The sequence below is a fragment of the Lissotriton helveticus genome, chromosome 3_1 (assembly GCF_964261635.1).
Source record: "Lissotriton helveticus chromosome 3_1, aLisHel1.1, whole genome shotgun sequence".
NCBI classification, from domain to species: domain Eukaryota; kingdom Metazoa; phylum Chordata; class Amphibia; order Caudata; family Salamandridae; genus Lissotriton; species Lissotriton helveticus.
The window spans coordinates 1,385,388,297-1,385,409,000 of NC_136061.1; the positions used below are offsets into that span (position 1 = coordinate 1,385,388,297).

A 20,704-nucleotide genomic window follows, 5' to 3' on the forward strand; every position below is an offset into this window, starting at 1 on the left:
ATTTTAATAGTAGTGTTAAGAGGCAGTTTGGATTTTTTAGGAATCAGTAAAAGGTAGCATTAAAGGATCGTAAGGAGCTTTTTGGGTTCAGGGAAGGCTAGCTTTATGGGGCAAGTGTTTCTTAGGTCTCCACGATAAGTAGCATTAAGGGGTAGGAAGGGGTTATTAGGGTACGTGGAAGGGTAGCGGTAATGGATACCAAGGATTTGTAGTGTTCAGGGAATGGTAGGGATACGAGGTACTAAGGGGGCTTTAGGATTTAGGGAAGCGTAATTTAAAATTACAGTAGTATAAATAACTAAATTAATTTAACATATACAATGTTTTAATTTGCTGTAAACTAACTATAATAGTAGTCATGTAATTTGTTTAAATTAAATAAGTAATAAAAGGAGCTTACAAAAAGTCTCCCCATTCCAAAAATCCTGAAACTAGGAATTCAAAAATAAAATCATTCTCTCAAGCAGTCTAATGCTAAGGTATCCCTGAAGTTGAAGGAGACAGAATATGGGACTTGGTTCAAACTGTAATACAGCAACACATTCCCATTGACTGCTCCCCTCCTAATTGTGTTGCTCCCTAAAAACCACCATAATTATCTAATTATTTAGGAGATTTATAGCATTGCATTGGCATGCGTCAAGCTGTTCTGTAACATAGTAGACGTGATATAGAGCTCTGGGTCAGACAACTTGATAAACAAACATGTTACTTACCTTCAGTAATGCTCCTTCCAACTCCATACTCTAACTGCAGATTCCCCATCCTGTGAATAGCCCCTGTTGTCCGAATGGATCTGGAGATTTTTCTCAGCATTGCTCCTGCACGCCAGCAGGTGGCATTGAGATGCTGCTTGTTAACTCAATCCAAATCTGGAAGTAATGCCAGTGCCAATTAATCAGGGGTTTGTAAAATGCAACTACTCACCTTTGAGGGTCGGAAGGCCTTTAGGAAGGGAGGGACCGGGCCGCTGAACCGTCTGGGTGTGAAGGTTCAGTCGAAGAGCCAGGTCTTGAAATCCTCCCTGAATTGGGTCAGCAATAGGGATTGCCTGAGGTGTTCCAGGTGTTCCAGGTCTTGGCGGCAAGGTAGGAGAATGATCTGCCTTTGGTTCTGTTCTTGTGAATCCGTGGGACAGTGGCCAGGGCAAGTTGGGCGGAGCGAGGTTGTCTGGCGGGTACGTGGAATGAGAGGTTGTGATTCAGATATGCTTGTCCTGCATTGTGGAGAGCTTTGTAGGCATGTGTGAGGAACTTGAAGTTGATTTTCTTTTTGAATGGGAGCAAGTGGAGTTGTTGGAGATGTCTCACTGCAGCAGAAAAAAGGCTAGGGTGGAAACAGAGGCATCACAGCTTTAATAAAATGCATTACAACAGGTAATTTAAATAAGGAGGGTTTGTCTAGTAAATGCAAAAAGGTCACAAGGGCAGACAAATAAGCTTTAACAGTGCCCACAGCACGTCCTTGCTGGGCTAAAGACAGCACAAAAAACTGTTTTCATAGATGGACACCTAGCCACTAGGTTAACATTCACTACCTCAGGAGGAAGGTGGAAAGTAGTCAACTGTCACCGCACAATCTTCAAGCACGTAGATGTATATTGCACAGGGATGGGTGCAGACCGCTTCAATGCTACTGTAACAGGAGCAGTAGACAGATGCTCTTGCCCAAAATTTCCATGTACCAAACTCTCCAGGACCAATCTGGTTCCCCTAGGATGACTGGGCCTGCTCGTTCCTGATCTTCTTCAGAACTCTGGGCAGAAGAGGCAGAGGCAGAAAGGCATACAGGAGTCCCGATCTAGGTGGAATGAGTCTCGGAGAGGGAGGCTTTTTGGGAACTCCAGCACGCAAAACTGTTCACATGGTGAATTTTCAGCATTGGCAAATAGATCGAGTCAGGGTTCTCGGAGTTACTGGAAGAAGTCCTGGGCCACCTTTAGATCCAGCTGCCACTTTAGATCTGCTAGGAGACGGCAGCTGAGTTTGTCTGTCATCGCGTTTAAAGATCTCAGCAGATGGTTCACAAGGATGCCCTGCCAACTCAGCGAGTTCCAGAGACCCAAGGCCTAACCCAGAGCTCCCAGGGTCCCACTCTGCCCTGCTTGTTGCACTACCACTTGGCAGTGGTGTGATCTGTGAAGAACTAACAGGTCTCCCTTTAAAGGATGGTAGAAAGGTACTTCAGTGCCCAGCGAATGCCCCGCAACACCAACAGATTGATGTGAAGGCGGGTCTCTATCACTGATTGCCACCTCTCTGAGATGGCCTCCCCAACCTTACAGAGAAACATCTGTCACCACCATCAGCTCCGGGTGGGTTAGGGCGAGGGGTATGCCACCGGTCCATTTGTGGTCAAGCAGCCACTAATGCAGGTCTTAGAAGTCTCCTCTGAAACCTGGAAGGAATTTGACAAGTTCCCTTGGTGCTGAGGCCACAGAGACTTTAGATCCCACTGTAGAGCCTGCATGTGCCATCTAGTATAGTTGGAAAGCCTAGGACCAACGTCAAAACATTGAGATTATAGCTCAAATGTCCTACACTTGCTGAACCGAAGGGAATGCTCAAAACTGTACCCTATCAAGGATGGCTCAGATGAATGGAAGCTTCTGTAAAGGAGTCAGGTGTGGCTACGGCACATTGATCAAGAACCCCAAAGGTGTTCGGAGGTTTGCCATTGTCTGGAGGTGGTTCAACAACTGTGGCGAACCTGCCTTTATTAGCCAGTCTTCCAAATGGGGGAAGACTCGTATCCCCAAACCCCAAAGAAGTGCAGAGACCACCGCAGTCACTTTTGTGAACAAAGCAGGGGAACTGGCAAGGCTGAAGGGGACCATGGAAAACTGAAAAAGCTTCTGATCCTCCTTCAGCCATAGCCAATGCTTATAGGACTTAAAGACAGGAATCTGGAAATAGGAGGAGTCCTGCAGGTCCAGTGCCACCATACAGTCACCTTGAGCCAGAGCAGATGCAACTCGGCCCAACACATCCTGAATTTTCCTTTTTTCAGGAAGAATTTGTGAGGGCAAAGACCTAAATTAGGATGAAGTTCTCCATTCTTCGGTAACAGGAAATAACAGGAGTAACAACTAGTCACTTTTTTCAATGTCGGAACTCTCTCTATGGCTCCTTTGTCCAAAAGAGCCTGGATTTCCTTTCACAGAACGGACAAATGGGCCTCCGAACACTGCTCTTCAATAGGTTGGATATGCGGTGAAACTGACAAATAGAAGACCATAGCCTGGCTGAATGATTTGGAGAACCTACCGGTCAGATGCAATGCTCTGCCATACCGGATGATGATAATTTATCCTGCCTCATACACGGTGGCCATGTGCTGCAGAGAGCAAACAAAAGCCTGGAAGCTGACGATCGGGGGACTGGGCAAGATGCTACCCCTGCTGGTCTGGAGATTGTCAGCTAGATCCCCGACACCAGCCTCGAAAGGACTGGAAGGGTCTGCTGCAGGAGCGGATGGCCTTAACATTGTCTTTGCACCGAACCCCTTCCAAAGCCGTGAAAGGAGTGCAATTGCAGGGGATACTGTAGCACAGGAACAGAATGGACTTGGAACCATGCTGTCAGTCTGCTTTCCTAGAAGCTCTCTAATCTAGAGTCTGCATTAACTCCAAAGAGACAAGTGCCATCAAACAGCATATCCATTAAAGACTCTTGGACTTCCCCTTAAAATCCTGTGGGTCTCATCCACGTGCATCACCAAACTGGTACCGATTGCCTTGCCTAAAATGAAAGTAGTGTCCAGTCCAGAACAGATCACATACTTTGCTGCATTCTGGCCATCCTGAATGATGAGAGCTAAATGTGTGCAATACCCCTCTGGGCAGTCTGCAAAATCCCACAATGTATGTGATATCTGTCTAGGAGGCAACATTGACCAAGCACATGGCTAGCCTAGCAAAATAATTTTTTTCTCCTCCAAATGCTTCCATACTTTAGGATTCTCTGACAGGAGTCGAAGTAGGAAAGGATGTGTTCATAGAGCAACCAGGCTTTCTTGTGCAGGATGCTGGGTCAGGAAGGCAGGGCTTCCTGAGGCAGGACTATGATGTCTGGCCACTTGCCTATTTACGAGCAGGAAAGAGCAAGGTTTGGCCCAAACGCCCATTGGTGTGTCAGTGAGAGCTTCATTAAAGGGGCTCCATTTTCTTTTTCCTCAACTTACCATAAGACTTCAAATGGGAGAAGGATCTGTAGCGAGAACAGCCTTGAGAGTGGGAGCATGACTATGCCCTTTACTTCGACCGGGAGCGGGACTTACAAGTCTTCTCTGCCCATGTTCAGCAAGAGAGAATTTGGCTTCATGGTCTCAAATTTCCTTGGGAATCACCCGGTTGCAGTCCTCGCAAGATTTGGAGTCGTGCAATGACCTTATACACCAGAGGCAAGCCTTGCTGGTATTGGCCACAGACATCTGTTGTGACTGTCCCTAAAAGGCTTAAACTGACATCAGCCACTGAGGTGGCGATTATATGTGGCTACGGCGTCTCTTCCTGGGTGGAACACGAGTTGACAAGGAGCTGCACAATGCCACCTTGTGGGGCATGGAATCAATACAGAGAAAAGTCTCTGTATCCTGTCTGGTACATAGGGGTATTGACAAGGTGAGGAATATTCTGTTATAAGTAGTAATCAGTAAAATGATTACAGCTCTTGGAGGATAATCACTTTTTCTGTGGAAGCACACAACGTCTGCCGCATCAAACCATACATTCCTGTCCACCTCCAGTGGGCAGAGCCAAACCCCTTCTCTGTAGTACTCCTGGAAACTCTTTTTTAGTTCGATCACATAAGGTCAGGAGACAGATGCACTAATAAGCCAGACCTAAAAAGTACATGCCACCCACTGTAGTGACACTTGTTGGGGTGTTCCAATTTCCCTTTTCCCAGATTTGTGGCAGTTTAAGCCACAGAACAGGGTACTGAATAACTTCTTGTACAGTAAAGAGTTACCAATTTGAATAGGATATAGGGTGCAGGTGCTCCTTGAAACTACACCATCATAGACTACCACACAATTTCCCTACACACAGTCCTTTTCTCGCAGTACATAGCTGAACTACAGAAAGAGGTGGGTGAAAGGGAAGTCACGTGGAAGGAGGAAGGCTGACGACTGCCAGAAACTGAATCACTAAGTGAATAACTTGCATTACCTCGTGCATAGGTCCTAGTGGTGCGTAGGTCCTAATGTCCTTTGCTCTAGAAATGAGTAATCCTTTAAAGAGAACAAAGCACATATGTTAACAACAATACAGTAAAGAATGTTTAAGAGAGCCTGGAAAAACAAAGCTTCAGTCTATAAGCTCACACAACCATTCCTTTGAGTAGACCTTGTTCTAAAAACCGATGGATGTCACTGTTGTTCGTACTGCTTCTGTTCTGTAAACATGACATTTGACTGAGGAACACAAGTAAACTTAGAGCTCGCTAAATAAAAAATAAATAAAAAAAAGAGGAGACAGTGGGCAGAATGCATAACATATTCCTTGCACCCCTGGTTTTTTGGGGGAGGAAACTCAGCATGCTACGGAAACCGTGCCCGCAAGAAGCATGGAATTGGATATTTTAAGGTACAAGTTGATGCATCTACAATGGCAATGTATGTTTTTTTAATGTGATGAGAGGGGTTCGGAATTAAAGAGGTAAACAATCTCTTGAGTAATGTACCCCTAAAAATGTGTGGAAGGAAGGAAGGGTGAGAAAAAGGGCTACCTTGTGCTTTCGAAAGATAGGTATCTTTTAAACTAGTCACTGATCCTCTGAGCAGAGATGACACCGCTGTGAAACAAAGTTTTCAGTCATTGATGGTTAACAATTCGTAAGGCTTATGATCTTACTGGTATTTTAGTGTGTAGATTTTCTTCATCAAAAAAGGGAAAATCTTGAAACAATGGGAGGGTAGAGGTAATATTTGAAAATAAGAGTTGGATGAGAACGTACTGTGCAATCTGTTGAGGCAAATAAAACGATGTCTTTGAGACCATGAAAAGTGACATGAAGAGCAACAATAACCCAGCTATTGCATAAGCGGTACCATCGAGCTAGAGAATCCTCAGGTCCTAGTCTTTCGAATATTGAGTTCCGACTACTATAACAAACTACCATCACCATCAACTTTCTACCCATTCATGCGACAATGTTTTCGTAGACACCGGTCTTGAGGTAAACAGTTTTCTAGCAGTGAACACTAACCAATTAATGATTCTTGAACTCTTTAATCTACATGCTGAAGGTCCTACTGACATGGATGTCCATTGTTTTACTGAAGGGTGCCTTCCCTTGAACCTAGTTCAGCAAATACCCATACTCAAGGCCACACCTTAGATCTGGTCTTTGCACCTGTACACAGGATTTGAGTGTGCCTCCTTGTCAATATGTGCTACACCCAACCCAAAGGCACGTAAAGTGATTGCGTGGCGCAAGCTTGCCGATGCTGATATGCTGCTGGCCTTTTCTAAAAAACTGTTGTTCAACAGCCTTTCTTGCACCCACTCACATTAGTGCTTTCAATGAGAACTATAACAATTTACTTACATCTGCACAGGATAAAACTCAACCACTGAAGACAAAAACAATGTAGCAGGGCATATCTCCTGACTTCCTGGTTTACTATGAAGATCTACGAAAATAATAAAATCCGTAAGCATGAACGCCAGTGAATAAATAACTACTCTCCACACAACAAACTGATGTATTCCAATGCTCTCTGTGCATACAAAAACATTGGTCCACTCCTCCAAAACGGAACTTTTCAGCCCAGAAGTTTGTCTGTCAGTAAATGAACAAAGATTGCTGTCTTTCTACATGCATCCCATCTCTGTAAAGAACTCTCTAGTTTTTCGGCAAATACAATTCTTAAGTTACCACAGTTCCTAAAATTGGATGGGGAAAAATAATTAGTTCCCTTGTCAGATTCCTTTACTACTAAGTTAGCTGATTATAGGCCGAAATCAACTCTAAAATGAGTAAACATTTCTTAATTGGAAGTATCCTTCTTAAGTTACCACAGTTCCTAAAATTGGATGGGGAAAAATAATTAGTTCCCTTGTCAGATTCCTTTACTACTAAGTTAGCTGATTATAGGCCGAAATCAACTCTAAAATGAGTAAACATTTCTTAATTGGAAGTATCCTTTGTGAAGGAGAGGATGTTTTCCTTAAATTCGGGGCTTCCTTGAAACCCTTGCTCTCCTAGGTTCCTAAAATTGCTTACTCCTACACTTGTCCCAGCACTTACATTTCTGTTCAATTAATCACTTTGTTTAGGACGCTTTTCTTGATAATATAAAAAAAATGCTAATGAAAATTAATGCTAATTCCAAGGTCCTACCTAATTATAATGCAATTTCTCTTCTCCCAGCTCCTTGAAAGATTCTTGAAGCGAATATTACTAACAATCTTGCAAAGTATCTAGAAGACTCAAATGCTTAGGACACCCATCACTCGGGTATCAGATCGGCTACAGAACACAATCTGTCTTAATTACATTCCCTAATGAGATCTATCTCTGTCTGGATTGAGGACATTCAGCCATTCTGGGCCTCTCAGCCTTGTCTTGGGCCTTTCAACACAGTGTCAGACCCAATTCTCTTCCATATGTTGGAGGAGGTTGAAGTGCCCTTGACTCGTACCATTATTTTCCAGCAAATAGATCTCAAGAAGTATTCAACACTGGCAAAAAATCATTTGATACTTGATCCTACGGTCTCCTTTATTTTGCATATGCATCCTAAACCCAACGTATTATCAGCTTTCAAGATAATATACCTTCCCTAAGCGCTAGGTTTAGAGACTTCATGTCAGAAATTGCACAATTGATGCATGAAAATGCGCTAATAAACTCCTCCAAAACTGAATTCGGTCATGAATCCGTATTGAAAGCAGATTGGTTGACCCCTTCTTTTGGCCACTGAAAATGTTGCTGCAAGATTGCTGTTAGGCATCAGAAAGTTTCAGCAGATCTCACATCTTTGCGCCCTGTGCTATTGTTTTAGAGCCTAAATACTACCCACCATGATCTTTAAGACCTGCATCCACCAACCTGTGTTCACTTCCACGCATAAAGAAGCTGAGAGCACGTGAAAGCTTGTTTCATTATCCCACAGCTTTCTTTTGGGTTAAGCGGCCTATCTCTCTATAGATTAGGACACAATTCTTCGTTTTTAGCAAGCGACTCTAAATGCTCTTGTTTGCTGAAACATGTGCTCCCAGCAGGAGTCACATTTGTTTTCTGCTTTTCTTAGCACCAAGACAACCTTCTGGGTAACAGTGCACTGTATAAAAGTTCAATCAATCAGTCAATGAGAAAATAGGTCTATCTCAAGTACTGGATCCAGTCAGTCAGTCAATTATCTTTATTCGATTATTAAAAATCATAAAAGAACGAGCAGTGGTACATAACAACATTTCATCAAGACACATTTCATCAAGACACATTATAAAATAGATCAATACTTTTGTTAAAACTTTGTTAAAAAAAAAACTAAAATCTCATTATACAAAATAAGTTATACATTACTATTAAAAAGGAATAAAATCAATGATATATAAAAAGTAAACATTAATCTGGGACTAGGTGCCTAATTCTGAAAACGATGCTTATTTATACGTACACCTGCAACCAAAAAGCTAGCTACATGAAATGCTACTTTTAAATTCGGAAGTAGTTGTAGGTACATCATAGCTGGTTTTGCCTGTGTAAAACCCAGATTGCACAGTATAGGCAACAGATATTTTTTCCTGATCTCTTTATAATGGCTGCAGAAGAAAATAAAGTGAATTGTGTCCTGGGTGGAAAAAAAGTCACAGTCACATGGTTCAGCATTTTCCGGTCTACTCCACTTTTTAAAATTACCCAGAATGAAGGGAATCAGATCCAGACGAAATCTTGTTAGGAGAAAACGATGGTAAGGTTTATTTATCAAAAATAGGTATGGTTCCATACCTTGTACAGATGTTAGCATACAATGTTTCCTAACCGTAGATTTATTTAACTCTGTGGCTTCCCTCTCCAAAACATAATAATTTATCAGGAGATTTTTGACTATTTTTGTGTCTTCCTGATTTATCAAGTGAGGAGAAGAAAAAAGTTCGGGTCGGCCGACTAAAGTTAACTGCGTCTGAATGTGTTTTAACCATGGGATATTGTGTGCTCTATCCAGGGCTATACAATCTTTAAGGATATAATGATTTAAAGTAAGCTCCTGGTTTAGCCAAACTTTCAACCATCCAATAACTGGGGCTGATTTTAAAATGTCGGTAATATAGCCCAGTCCAAGCTCTGTCTGTATTATATATGTAGAAGTCGATTGGGGGACAGAAAGCAAAGTTCTCAAAAATTTATTTTCAACTTTCTGAATTTTATCGAGTTCATGGTTTTTGTACCCCCAAACGACAGAGCCGTATTGAGCAACCGACAGGCACTTAGCTTTGTAGACCTTTATAATGCTCTCCATGGGACGGGCTCCAAGTTTTCTAGCGAAACCAAGCAACCCGGCAGCCGCTCTAGCTACAGCGTTGCTTTTAGCCAGAAGCTGGGGGCCCCACGTGCCCTTTTCATCAAAGGTCACCCCTAGGTAGGGAAAGGATGGGACTCTCCTAACCTCTTTCCCAGCACAGAAAAAAGTTTTAGACTTTCTTTTCCTACCTGTAACTCCTGCTATCATTACATGGGATTTTTCTACGTTAGTTTTCATGTCCAGAGAGGTCATGAAATCCCCAAAGGATAAAAGGAGTTTATTTAATGCCACTCCAGAGCGTGCTAAGAGGACAGCATCATCCGCGTACAGGAGGACAGGTATCTTTATCTCACCTGCACGCGGGATGTCTGTATGGGAGACGGCCAGGACTGCCTCAAGGTCATTTATGTAGAGAGTGAAGAGGAGGGGGGCAAGGATACATCCTTGCCTAACCCCCCTCTCTGACTTAAAGTGACAAGTAAATCTTCCTTCGCTGGTCAGTCTGAGCGAGGTTTTAAGGTCTCTGTGTAGCTCCGCCAGGTACCTCACCAAGGGAGCATCAATGCCCATGGACAAAAGAACCCCCCACAGCTTAGCCCTGTTAACCCGGTCAAAAGCTGAGGAGAGGTCCATAAAGGCCATGTACAGTGAACCCCCCTTGGCAACTACGTATTTATTTATGATCAGTTCTAGATTTAAACACTGATCTAGGGTTCCTCTTTTGGCTCTAAAACCATACTGTGCATTTGATAGGGCACCCTTCCCTTCCACAAGCTGGGTCAGTCTACCTAAAAGGACTCTCCCCAAGATTTTAACACTAGAGTCAATGAGGGAGATTGGCCTATAACAGGCCGGGTCTGTTCTTTGTCCCTTTTTAAAAATCGGTATTATGGTCGACTTAGACCAACTAGTGGGAAAAATAAAATCTCTTGTAGCGTTAAAAATATTTGTGAGAATTTTGGTACTTAAATCAGGAGCACTCTTAAAGAAATCTGCGGGAACCCCATCGGGGCCCGGAGCCTTTTTAGAGTGTGTGTCGTTAATCGCTTTTTTTACCTCCTCGATGCTAAATGGGGCAATAATAGCTACTGCTTGTGTAGATTGTATTTCACAGCCTAGAATGTTATCAGGGCAGCTGTAGATATTACTGAAATGTGTGACCCACTGTTCGTCGGGTATGGTGCAGTCTGCTCTCTTTTTCTCTAAACCCACAAAAAAAGGATGGTTTATTATCGCCCAAAATCTAGAACTATCCCTCTGTATATCGGGCGATAAAAGATCGTTCCAGGCCTTGTTTTTAATCTCAGATTTCCTCATCCTGGTAGCATTATTATAATTTTTTCTCAATAATGCTATCTGTTCTTTGTCTCTTGGTTTGTTTTTTAGAGCCTTCAGGAGAATTGAGTGAGCCTTGGAGCAATTTGAGTCGAACCATTTTGGGCCCCTATCTACGTGGGGCTTGTTCTTTACGGTCAGGTCTAAATTGACCTGTCGGCAAATAACGTTAAAGGCTTCTATCAAAGTGGTAGCAGAGTAATTATTATTTAAGCAGATTGCAACCTCCTCCTCAACTTTGGCCAGGGAATCCTGTATAAAGGTAATTGGGGTTACTTGATCCCATTTCAGTCTACGATTTTGACTTCCCAGCACTAGGTCGGTCGCGCATAAGACTTCAATTTTTCTTTTTCCCAAAACTCCCTGGGATACAATCTCTAAAATTACTGGGTTATGGTCACTAAAAGCTGAAGTTTCTACCTTGTAATTATACACTTCAGACAAAATACCGGACGATAAAAAAATATAATCCACGATTGTGCCAGTGTTGCTACCGACATATGTTGGTAGCTTCAAACATGTGTTGCTACTATAAGACTCATACAGATTAAAAGTCGCTAAGAGTAATTCCAGAGCCTCTCCACGTGATGAGTGTTCAAAATGCGGGGTAGGGAGGTAGGGGGAGAAATCCTCGTATACCACGCGGCAATCCATGTTGCATGGGTGAATATTATAGTCTCCCATGAGAATCACGTCAAAGCCATGAACATTGTTCTCACTGTGGGTGGACAGGAAATCCTCTAGCGTTACCAAGTGCTCGTTCAAGATTTGACTGGCAGGAGAATTATAAAAATTAACAAATAACAGACTGTGCGTTTTGTATGGTTAATTCAACCGCTAAAATATTTGTTGAGTTGGTTTTAATCTGTCTTGGCATACCTTGGATATCCAAGGAAAAATATATGGCCAAGCCCCCCTTTGCCCTTCCAGAATTACTAGGTACTGCAGGAACGAAGAAATGGGAAAAGCCGTCTAGAACAAGTCTGTCTGACGTTTCCCAAGTCTCTTGGAAGGCAAGAATGTCATTGGATCTGACCATTTCCAACCAGTTCTTATCGTTGAATTTAGATCTGATACCAGCGACATTCCAGCTCATGATTCTGCAGACCCTAGAACCTATAGATTTTGGATCTAATTGTCCGTGGACATGCGAAGGACCCTCATCATTTAGATCTTCACTAAGAGAGAGTCAATCGTTTTGATCCATGAAGGATAATGGGGCATAGCGATTGAATAATTGAAGAGGTTCTACGAAAGAATTTTGCAGTGGAAGAAGGGGATGATGAATCATTGCATTATGTCTTACATCTCGCCCCAATCTAGGATTAGAGTCCCAACATCTATCCCACCCTGGCGCAGGAGTCCTTGGGTGAGTGACGTTCTGTTGCTCCCCATAAAAAAACTTCAGAGTTAGAGGAACAACAGTGCCCTGTCTCCGTTGAGGGGGAAGTAAGTTACCAAGTATATTAGGGAGAACATCCTGATTTGAGAGGCTCACTGCCACGCAGTCCCCTTTAAACTTTTTCGGTCGGTTTCCCAGCCAGGGGACCCTGGTTGCTGACTTGATTACATTTGCCAAGTGGTGTTTTCCCCCTGGAGCTAACCGCATGTTACTGGTTAGCCAGTGCAAGGCCTTGCTTGTAAGGGAGGTAGGGCTTTCCACTGTTCCCCCTTCCAAAGGCGGGACATTTGCTAGCACAAGAACCAGTGGTGTGGCCTCGACTAAAAATTGAAGGGGGTTCGTGGGATGAGCTATTACTGGGGGTAGGCTGACAGAGGAATTGTTATCAGTTGGGATGTTAACTAAAAGCGAGCCCTCGTTAGTGGAGGTTGATGATGTTACAGGTTCGGGCGGTAAATTCTCAGCAGACAGCAGAGTCCCTACACCATCATTTACAGTCTCTTTAACCACATTTCCCCCTGTATTGTTGCTCAAGTTTGTAATTATCGTTGTAATGTAATGTTTTCAACCCCTCCTGCAACCGTAGTGTGGAGACCACCCAATCTTTTGATCTCCGCTTGTAGTTTATCAATTTTGGATATTAAAGGCTTTACAATGGCGTTAATTTTTAGCTCAAGCAAGTCATCAATCCTTTCAAAACATATGTCCTCAAAAATGTGATTTTGTTTATCCTCCGATATATTTGCTTGCTTTGTCTTTGGGGTGGTAGCCTTCTTCCTTCTTGTCCCTAGACGTAATCCACCCTGCTTGGGTTGATTTTTAGTACATAAACGTCTTGGCCTTGTTGCACGCCCTTTGGGTGTTTCCTCGTCAAGTGTGGCCTGTGCATGTTTCTCCTGGTCAGAGTCAATATCAGTATCACTTTCGACCTGTATATTAGAAACCTCAGAAACCGGGGCTACATTTCCCGATGCGCTGTTTAATCCTTGAAAGATTGGGCCACTAATTGTGGTGTCCTGATTGACTTCCTGCAAGATAGTGTCGTCAATCAAGATGGATGCAGTCGGGGATAAACAACGAAGGTCTGGGGATTGACTTAACCCAAGAGAGTTTCTCCTCTGTGTATTTTTTTTTTTTCACAGTCTGGACAAGGTAATTGTCAAGGGTGTTTTGTGGGACTTCCTTTGATTTCGTAGACATATTTATAATGTACTCACAACCTTATGTGTTAAATTAAAGTTATAACAAATCAGTAGCTCTTATAACTTAGAGTCTTACTTGTAATGGTAAGTCCAGCAGCGTTTCCAGCCCTGCCCCTGCCTCCTCGTGCCGATGAGGGCCGTAGAGGGCCCGCCCTTTGCCCGGGCTTAGCTCCGGGCGTACCGCTCACGTCCCGCTGGTCCTGTGGCGCTTTTGTGCGCCTCCCTGGCGCCCTCGCGGTGTCACTAAGCGCGTACACTCTGCAAGAAGGTGACTCTCGGCGGTGGCGGCGTGGATTGAAAGTGCCTGGCGAGCCGCGGCGTCTGGCAGGTAGGTTTTTGCTGGTTTCCCCCGCTCCGCCGGTCCTGTGGCGCTTTTGTGCGCCTCCCTGGCGCCCTCGCGGTGTCACTAAGCGCGCCGCCGCGTAGGCTGCCGGGATTCGTGGTCCCGGAGCGGCGGCGCGTACACTCTGCAAGAAGGTGACTCTCGGCGGTGGCGGCGTGGATTGAAAGTGCCTGGCGAGCCTGGTGAGCTGCGGCGTCTGGCAGGTAGGTTTTTGCTGGATCCATCACAAGGATTATGCATTCTTTTAAGCCCCGAGTCAATAAGGAAATCTATACACACTCATGATTTGCAGCTAAAGGCAAATTCTAACGTCAATACAATCTATTTTAAAAAGGAACATATATGGTTTAAGTCTCACATTATCCAGACCCTCTTCTGAGAATATTTTAAGAAGTTGCCAGTTTCGCATAACCCATATCCTAAGTGGTAAAGTACAAGAATCTTAAAGCATTTGGTTGTCTTAGCAGAACTGTAACTTGCTACTGACATGTTTTTTGCTCACACTAGCTGGGCAATACCGCATGTGCTCATTTCCGAGCCACGAATGAGCTGTGCCCTGGAATTCGAGACACAGAAGTTTGAAAACCAGGTTGGACAGCTGAAACTGTTCACATTTTTGCTGCTTGAGGAGGCCATATACTAGGTCTCTCATAAGCTCAGCTAAGCTCCTGCTTGCTCTCCCAGTGGGATCTTTGTCATGTCATTGAGACTAAAACCATATGTGTTAAAAGGTATACAGTTGTCCTCGGCATTGTATCGGGGACCCTGGTGCTACTGCTGATGTATGAGGGATCCCCTTTACAGCAATCTCTGTGATTCATAGACTAATAGTTTTTTTCCTAATAGTTTCAGATTTGAAAGAAAATATAAGAAGAGTTTTCTTACACAGATTTCGGTGCGTTGGCTGAGAATCGTCTTCACTTATCCAGATGTGGCGATTGAACTTTTCCAGACCTCCATTTGACAACCACAGGCACCAAGGTAAGAAGGGATACTCCACTGGGAGCATGGACGGAGGACAATCAAATCAGACAGTATTTCTATTATAAAATGTAATCCTGTCTGTGCCTATTACTTACTTATTAAGTACTTTTACACCACTTTACATATGGTTGAGTCTTCTGGGCAGGAGACGACAGGATCAAATGGCTGTTCAGAAACATAGAAGTCCCAAGAACTAAGAGGTAGACATGTGGGAAATCCACATAATTGAGCTGGAAACCTGAAGGGATGGCAGTGGTTGTCTAGGTGCCCAGCACAGTACCATACTAATGCAACATGTTGTAAATGGTACACTGTTTGAGCCACCCCAGACCTGGGTATGCCCAGACGTGGGTCCCTTGCTCACTGTGCCACTGGATTCAAGCTAGCCTGGCTGAAGAAGGGTGACATACCCTGAAACCGGTCCCAGGATGCTTGTTTCCGGTCCAGGGAGGACCTGGCCTGGCATTTCGGTCTGGACTGTTACCATGGGGCACAGGGTCAAGACTGATTTGCATATGGCTGGGTGCAAACTGGGGAGGCGTAGTGGGCAAAAGAATGATGGATTTAACCCAGATCTTCTGACTGGGGGAGAATGTTTGCATTGTCAGCATTCCGTCCATTATTTGTTTGCTGTAACAGCCTGCCACATAGTGGCACTGTTTGTATAATTTAGAGATGAGCACAATCACAGTTGTATAATAATTCAATATACATTGAAAATTATTAAAACCTGTCAGCCAAGCAGTTCTTATAGCTTTGGGGGCATGTAGCAGTCCCAATTGTCACACTTGTAGGAGTGTGATGGTTAGGAGTTGTGTTGGTACTGACATTGACAGCACTAATAGGGGCAATCGGTGGCGCATGCTGCAGTGGCCTCTTGACGAGGTCCCTGGCAATTATTCTTTTTACAAATTAGGCACTGTCACATATTCAGTATAGTGTACTAGTTATCAGAAATAGAAAAAAGGGATGGAAGTGAAATTAACTGGCAAGCACCGAAGGGAGCAGGGCCCACAAGTACACTTAGTCTGGTGGCCACATCACAACATTAATCTGAAGCAAGAGTGATGTGACGTACTGCTCTGAAGCAAGCGTGATGTGACGTACTGCAAAACAACCCAAAAAGTTGGATAGCAAATCTACCAGCCTTATTCCAAAGTTTTTAAACTGAACCACTTCCCACATTAGTGAAGCCAAGTGTGAGTTTTGAAAAGTGTCATGACAAATAAAAATAATGCTCTGCATTAAACCATGCAATATACATTACTGAACAAACTGCAGCAGTTAGATACAAAACAACAGTGTGCAAAAAAATTAAAACTCAATGCTAGAATAAATAGCTGCGACTGTGACCCCAAAAATGTGCCCAATACTTACTTGAGTTATATGAAGAGGTGTCAAAATCAAGTCCAAAACACCAGACCATCCGGCGAACACTCCCAAAGGTAAAGCATATGCTACTGCAATCATCAGAAATCGAACGTTACTAAAAAGAAAAAACACAATAAAAAAAGATAGTTACATAGTGCAACCAAAAATTTTTATGCACGCGCAAGAATAAAGATTTAGGAATGTGAAAGTGTTTGCTGCCATTTTTTCTTTTACACATCAAAAAACATTAGTGTCAAGGATAGCGATTCTGTAGACATTATTGAGTAGTTCTTAACGAAGACAATTAAAAAAAAAATACAATACTACCTAGGGGCCTGATCGATGCATCTTCAGAAAATTGGCCAAAATTCACATGCATACAGATCTTATCCTATTTATCCTGTTATGTATGTTCGACAAAGTGCGAAATCCACCCGTCTGGAATTCAGAACGCAATACACATGGGTGTCCAGAGAAAATGTTTCAAGGGGGGGGGGAGAGGGGGCAACATTTTAATTTCATCCATCCTTCGACAGGATGTGTGCCAGGTGGGGCCCAAGAAACAGTGGGGTGCAAGAAGCAGGCCACATATGTTCCCTTACACCATCGGTTTGTTGTGCCACAGCAATTTGTTTCTTGGGTGGACTTTGGTAGATATCACACTTTCTAGCAGTTGGCAAAGAAAAAAGCAAAGCTGCAGGCAGGAGCAGCTCCTGGCCAAAGGTGAAAAAGCATAGGCATGCAAAGGGTTGAAAAACCGGACGTAAAAGCTTAATAGAAGGATCAAGCTGCCAACTTCTGATTAGCAATTTCTAATCTGTCACCACTATTGAATGCACCACATCATTCATACACACAAGATCAAAGCACTATAACGGAATTATAAAAAAACATGTAGAATCAGTATTTGATGTTAAAATGCACAATTGGATGACAATTAAAATATATGACAAATATATTTATTATGAAAATCTATGAACTTAAATTTATTAACATGCATCCATTGATACGGCGGTATGAGGAGGGGGGGACTTGAAGCCCCCAGGAGGCAGCTCAGTTACAACATGATGAGGGAGATACCTGGGAAAAAACACTGCTGGGGGGGGGGGGGATGAGTCCAGCCGGATAGACTCTAAACAGCTTTGATGGAAGGTGCTGGTGTCTCTGGTGACATGCCCTATGTGGTCAAACAGACAGCAAAAATATGGCAGTCGTTTGTAGAACAAATACTAAAACACGCACTATTCCATGAGAAACTCCCCATATGGATACTTACCCCAGTGCGGAAAGTGAAGAATGGAGGAAGGGGGTTGTCAAGTACTAGCAAATCTGTACCCAAACGATACTCATTGTGAGAAGTTGGCCTGGTATATGATGCTCACTAGTTCTAGTGATCACCTTGTACCATGCCAAGCAACCCTTATGGTGCAGGTTGTAAAGTCAACCTTATAGACAAGCTATCCTGTCATGTATTCCTATAGGTTCTGAATCGATCCCCCTATTCCTGACCCTATTCTGGTTAAACTAACTATCAAGTTAACTAACAGTCAGCCCATGAGGCAAGAAAAGCCCCCATGATGCAGATACCGTTATCTGACGCAGTCACACTACGGCACAGGAACGTGTTATCTGATTAGGTCATAACGCTTGAGATCTAATTAGACAAGCGACATTCCTCCAGCCCCTGATAAGGCATACGACGTTCTCATAACAAATCAAACCTATGACAACCTGGAAAATCCGTGCGGCCATTGTTTTGATTTCACAGAGAACTTCAGTAAAAGAATGTGCTAACGAGCAAGTCGTATGACATCTTTATTGACGTATCTATGTCCATCCTTACGTCAATCTCGGCACCTTTAAGGTATAAATATTGCCGATCTTGCCCTATGCAAACACACGCGTGGTGACGAGACGGAGCAGCCATACTTGCCGAAGCCCAGAAGCAGAGCAGACCCCGCTGGCAGCAGCCCCGCCTTCCTGACGCGCTGAGAGACGCGCTGCTTTCTCCTGCCGAGAATCCAGCACCGGCGTTTCTGGGCAGCCCTCGCAGGCAGCCTGGAATATCGAGAGCAGAGAAAGAGATACCATTCCTCATTCATCCTAACTTCCAGGTACAGAACTGAATAACCCCTCACAGAGAATTCTTTAGTTATTCACTTGGCAAAAACAAACTTAACTTAAACTGTAACTTTCTATTCCCGCCCACGCATTAGACTTAGGTCAGGTACACGGGGTAGGCGTATTTAGAAACACCAGTTGAGTACGTTTAGTCAAATGCATATGTGTATGTAAATATATTTTAATCATCTTAAACATCATATGGCTCAGAAACCATATCAATGTTTTTACAGTATTACTTTATACTATTGCTTTTAATGTATGCACTTTACTTAACTATAAGTATTGCAATAATATCGATCCATTTCTCTTGTACGAGAAAAGAGACTGATCAATAAATAACACCTTTTTATTGAACACGCCCGTCTCTTCCTTTTCTCTACAATCTGATGAGACTAAGAATGCACGTACTGACTGAGTAAAATAATTGCCTTGTGCTCACACGACTCTGGAGATACACTCTTGATTAGGGGAGAGCAAAGTTGTCATGTTCTATGGTTGTCAGAAACTAAATCCCTTCTTGTCTAATCAGGGGAGTTAATTCTTTCCTGAACATTCGAGAAAGTTTCTAGCGAACTCTGAGCTACGCTGGCAAACCCAAAACTTAAGTCTAGTATCGACAGTAGTAGACCTAGTTAACGTCTGGCCTAGGCCTTTACTGCTGTAGGTATTATTCCAATGCGCAGAGCCTATTGGGAAGATAGGAACTACACTACATGGCGCCCAACGCGTTTGGAAAGGGCGATAAAACTAACGTAAGACATTTAGAGTAACTCAGTCGTGCTTTCTCACTCAGACCCCTTTTCCCAAATACTCCAAAGACGTCTGGAGTGGGTGAAAGGTAATATCCTCCAAAACCTCGCAGGAGGGAACTCCTATGTAAGGTTCTTGGTTTAGTCAACGTTGAAGGATAAACAGTTCCAAAATATTGTGCATCTAATCTTTGTTCCATAAGAAACCTGATCTGCAAACAAACATAATACCATCCTGTCGGTAAAATGGGAGACAGTGATGAAGAAAGAGAGGCAGTTAGATTAGCAGCTGAAATAGTAGCAGCTGATACTGCAGCACTAGATGCGGACGGGGATATAATACTCATCCCGGTCGCCAAAAGGAAATCTATAACCTTAAAACTTATAGAAAATGGACTGACACCTAGAGGTGGCACAGTCATATTCGTAATTGAGGCACACGAATATCGGCAGACAGAGGTATACTATACATGGATACATTTTCCAGCAGCAAATGCTGTAACAAAGTACTTCCACTATTACAAAATAGAGGTTCCACCCGACATTTACACTCCTTTCGAGGAGGTGGAAGTACCACTCAAATTCCAAGAGCATTTGCTCTTATTTGATGGCGCCCTAATACATAATAATCACATCACCAGGCTCGGTCCTTTAGGTAGACCAAGAGCAACGTGGCCGGTCTTAGCCGGATACACACCACACCCAGACATCGAAGGAATGTCTACAGGAGAGCTTTTAATACAGCTAAAACAATTACTAAAAATTCATAGACAATTAGTCCAGTATGTAATGCGGACTTCAACAATTCAGCCAGCGATTAAACTTCCACAGCTGACCCCTCACCAGGGGAACACAAATAAAATCACACCACAGAACATCCAATCCTGCCTAGGTAAAGTTCCGGCTAAACGGGAACAGATACCATTCTGGTTGGCACAGAAAATCACCCAAATAGAGGCGGTGTTTCCTGACACCACCCCGCTAGAAAAACACAGGATTCTGACTATATGTCTCCCAATGGGAATCGCACCACACATAGAGGACTGTGACACTTGGGGTACAGTCTTTGCTTCAATCTACACAAAAACGCACGGTGTTCCATCCATTTCGGTAATACCAGATGTGCTAAAACAAATTCAAGATGAATACGGTCCAGAACCAGCTTTAACTCTTGGTATGAAATTACTGAAAGACTTCAAGCAGGTCTCGGCTATATTATTAGCCAATATAAAAGGTGAAGCAGCAAACGTGGCGATCCGCCAGAGGTTAAAAGAGACAGATATAGCAGACCAACCAGCTGAAATTGCCAGAATCATAGAAAAATCCTATGAAGAACTAGGTAGAGATAGTTTAGGTGGAATACCAGTAAAACCGCAACTGACTGAAAGTCCAGAAAAAATATTTTTTAATAATAATTCACCAAAAAAGAACTGGGATGGAAACAAACAATCCAATCCAAAAGAAAAGAAATTCCAGTCCCGAGGAAGGTCTCCTAGGCGAAGGGAGAAATCTCCGAACCAGAGACACAGGTCACCCCAGAGTGACCCCTCTGGGAAAAGATATAACCTTAGAAATAGGGATAATATTAAAAAACCTGATAGATATCAAGACATTGATACACGTCCCTCTCAATCTTTTCAGACTTCCTCGCAGAAATCGGAAAGAAGAGGACGATCAGAACAAAGAGAAGAGCACGCCAAGTCCAAAGACAAGGAACCTG

At 43.3% G+C, this 20,704-nt stretch overlaps 1 protein-coding gene across 2 annotated transcripts in view; it reads right to left on the reverse strand.

Moving 5' to 3' along the window:
* Positions 1–20,704, reverse strand: part of SLC49A4 (solute carrier family 49 member 4) — a 670,368-nt gene that overhangs the window by 294,953 nt on the left and 354,711 nt on the right. For both annotated transcript variants that reach the window (XM_078682027.1, XM_078682029.1), the window contains exon 5: positions 16,118–16,226. In XM_078682027.1, the coding sequence (XP_078538153.1) occupies positions 16,118–16,226 (109 nt within the window). The remainder of the gene's footprint in view (positions 1–16,117; positions 16,227–20,704) is intronic.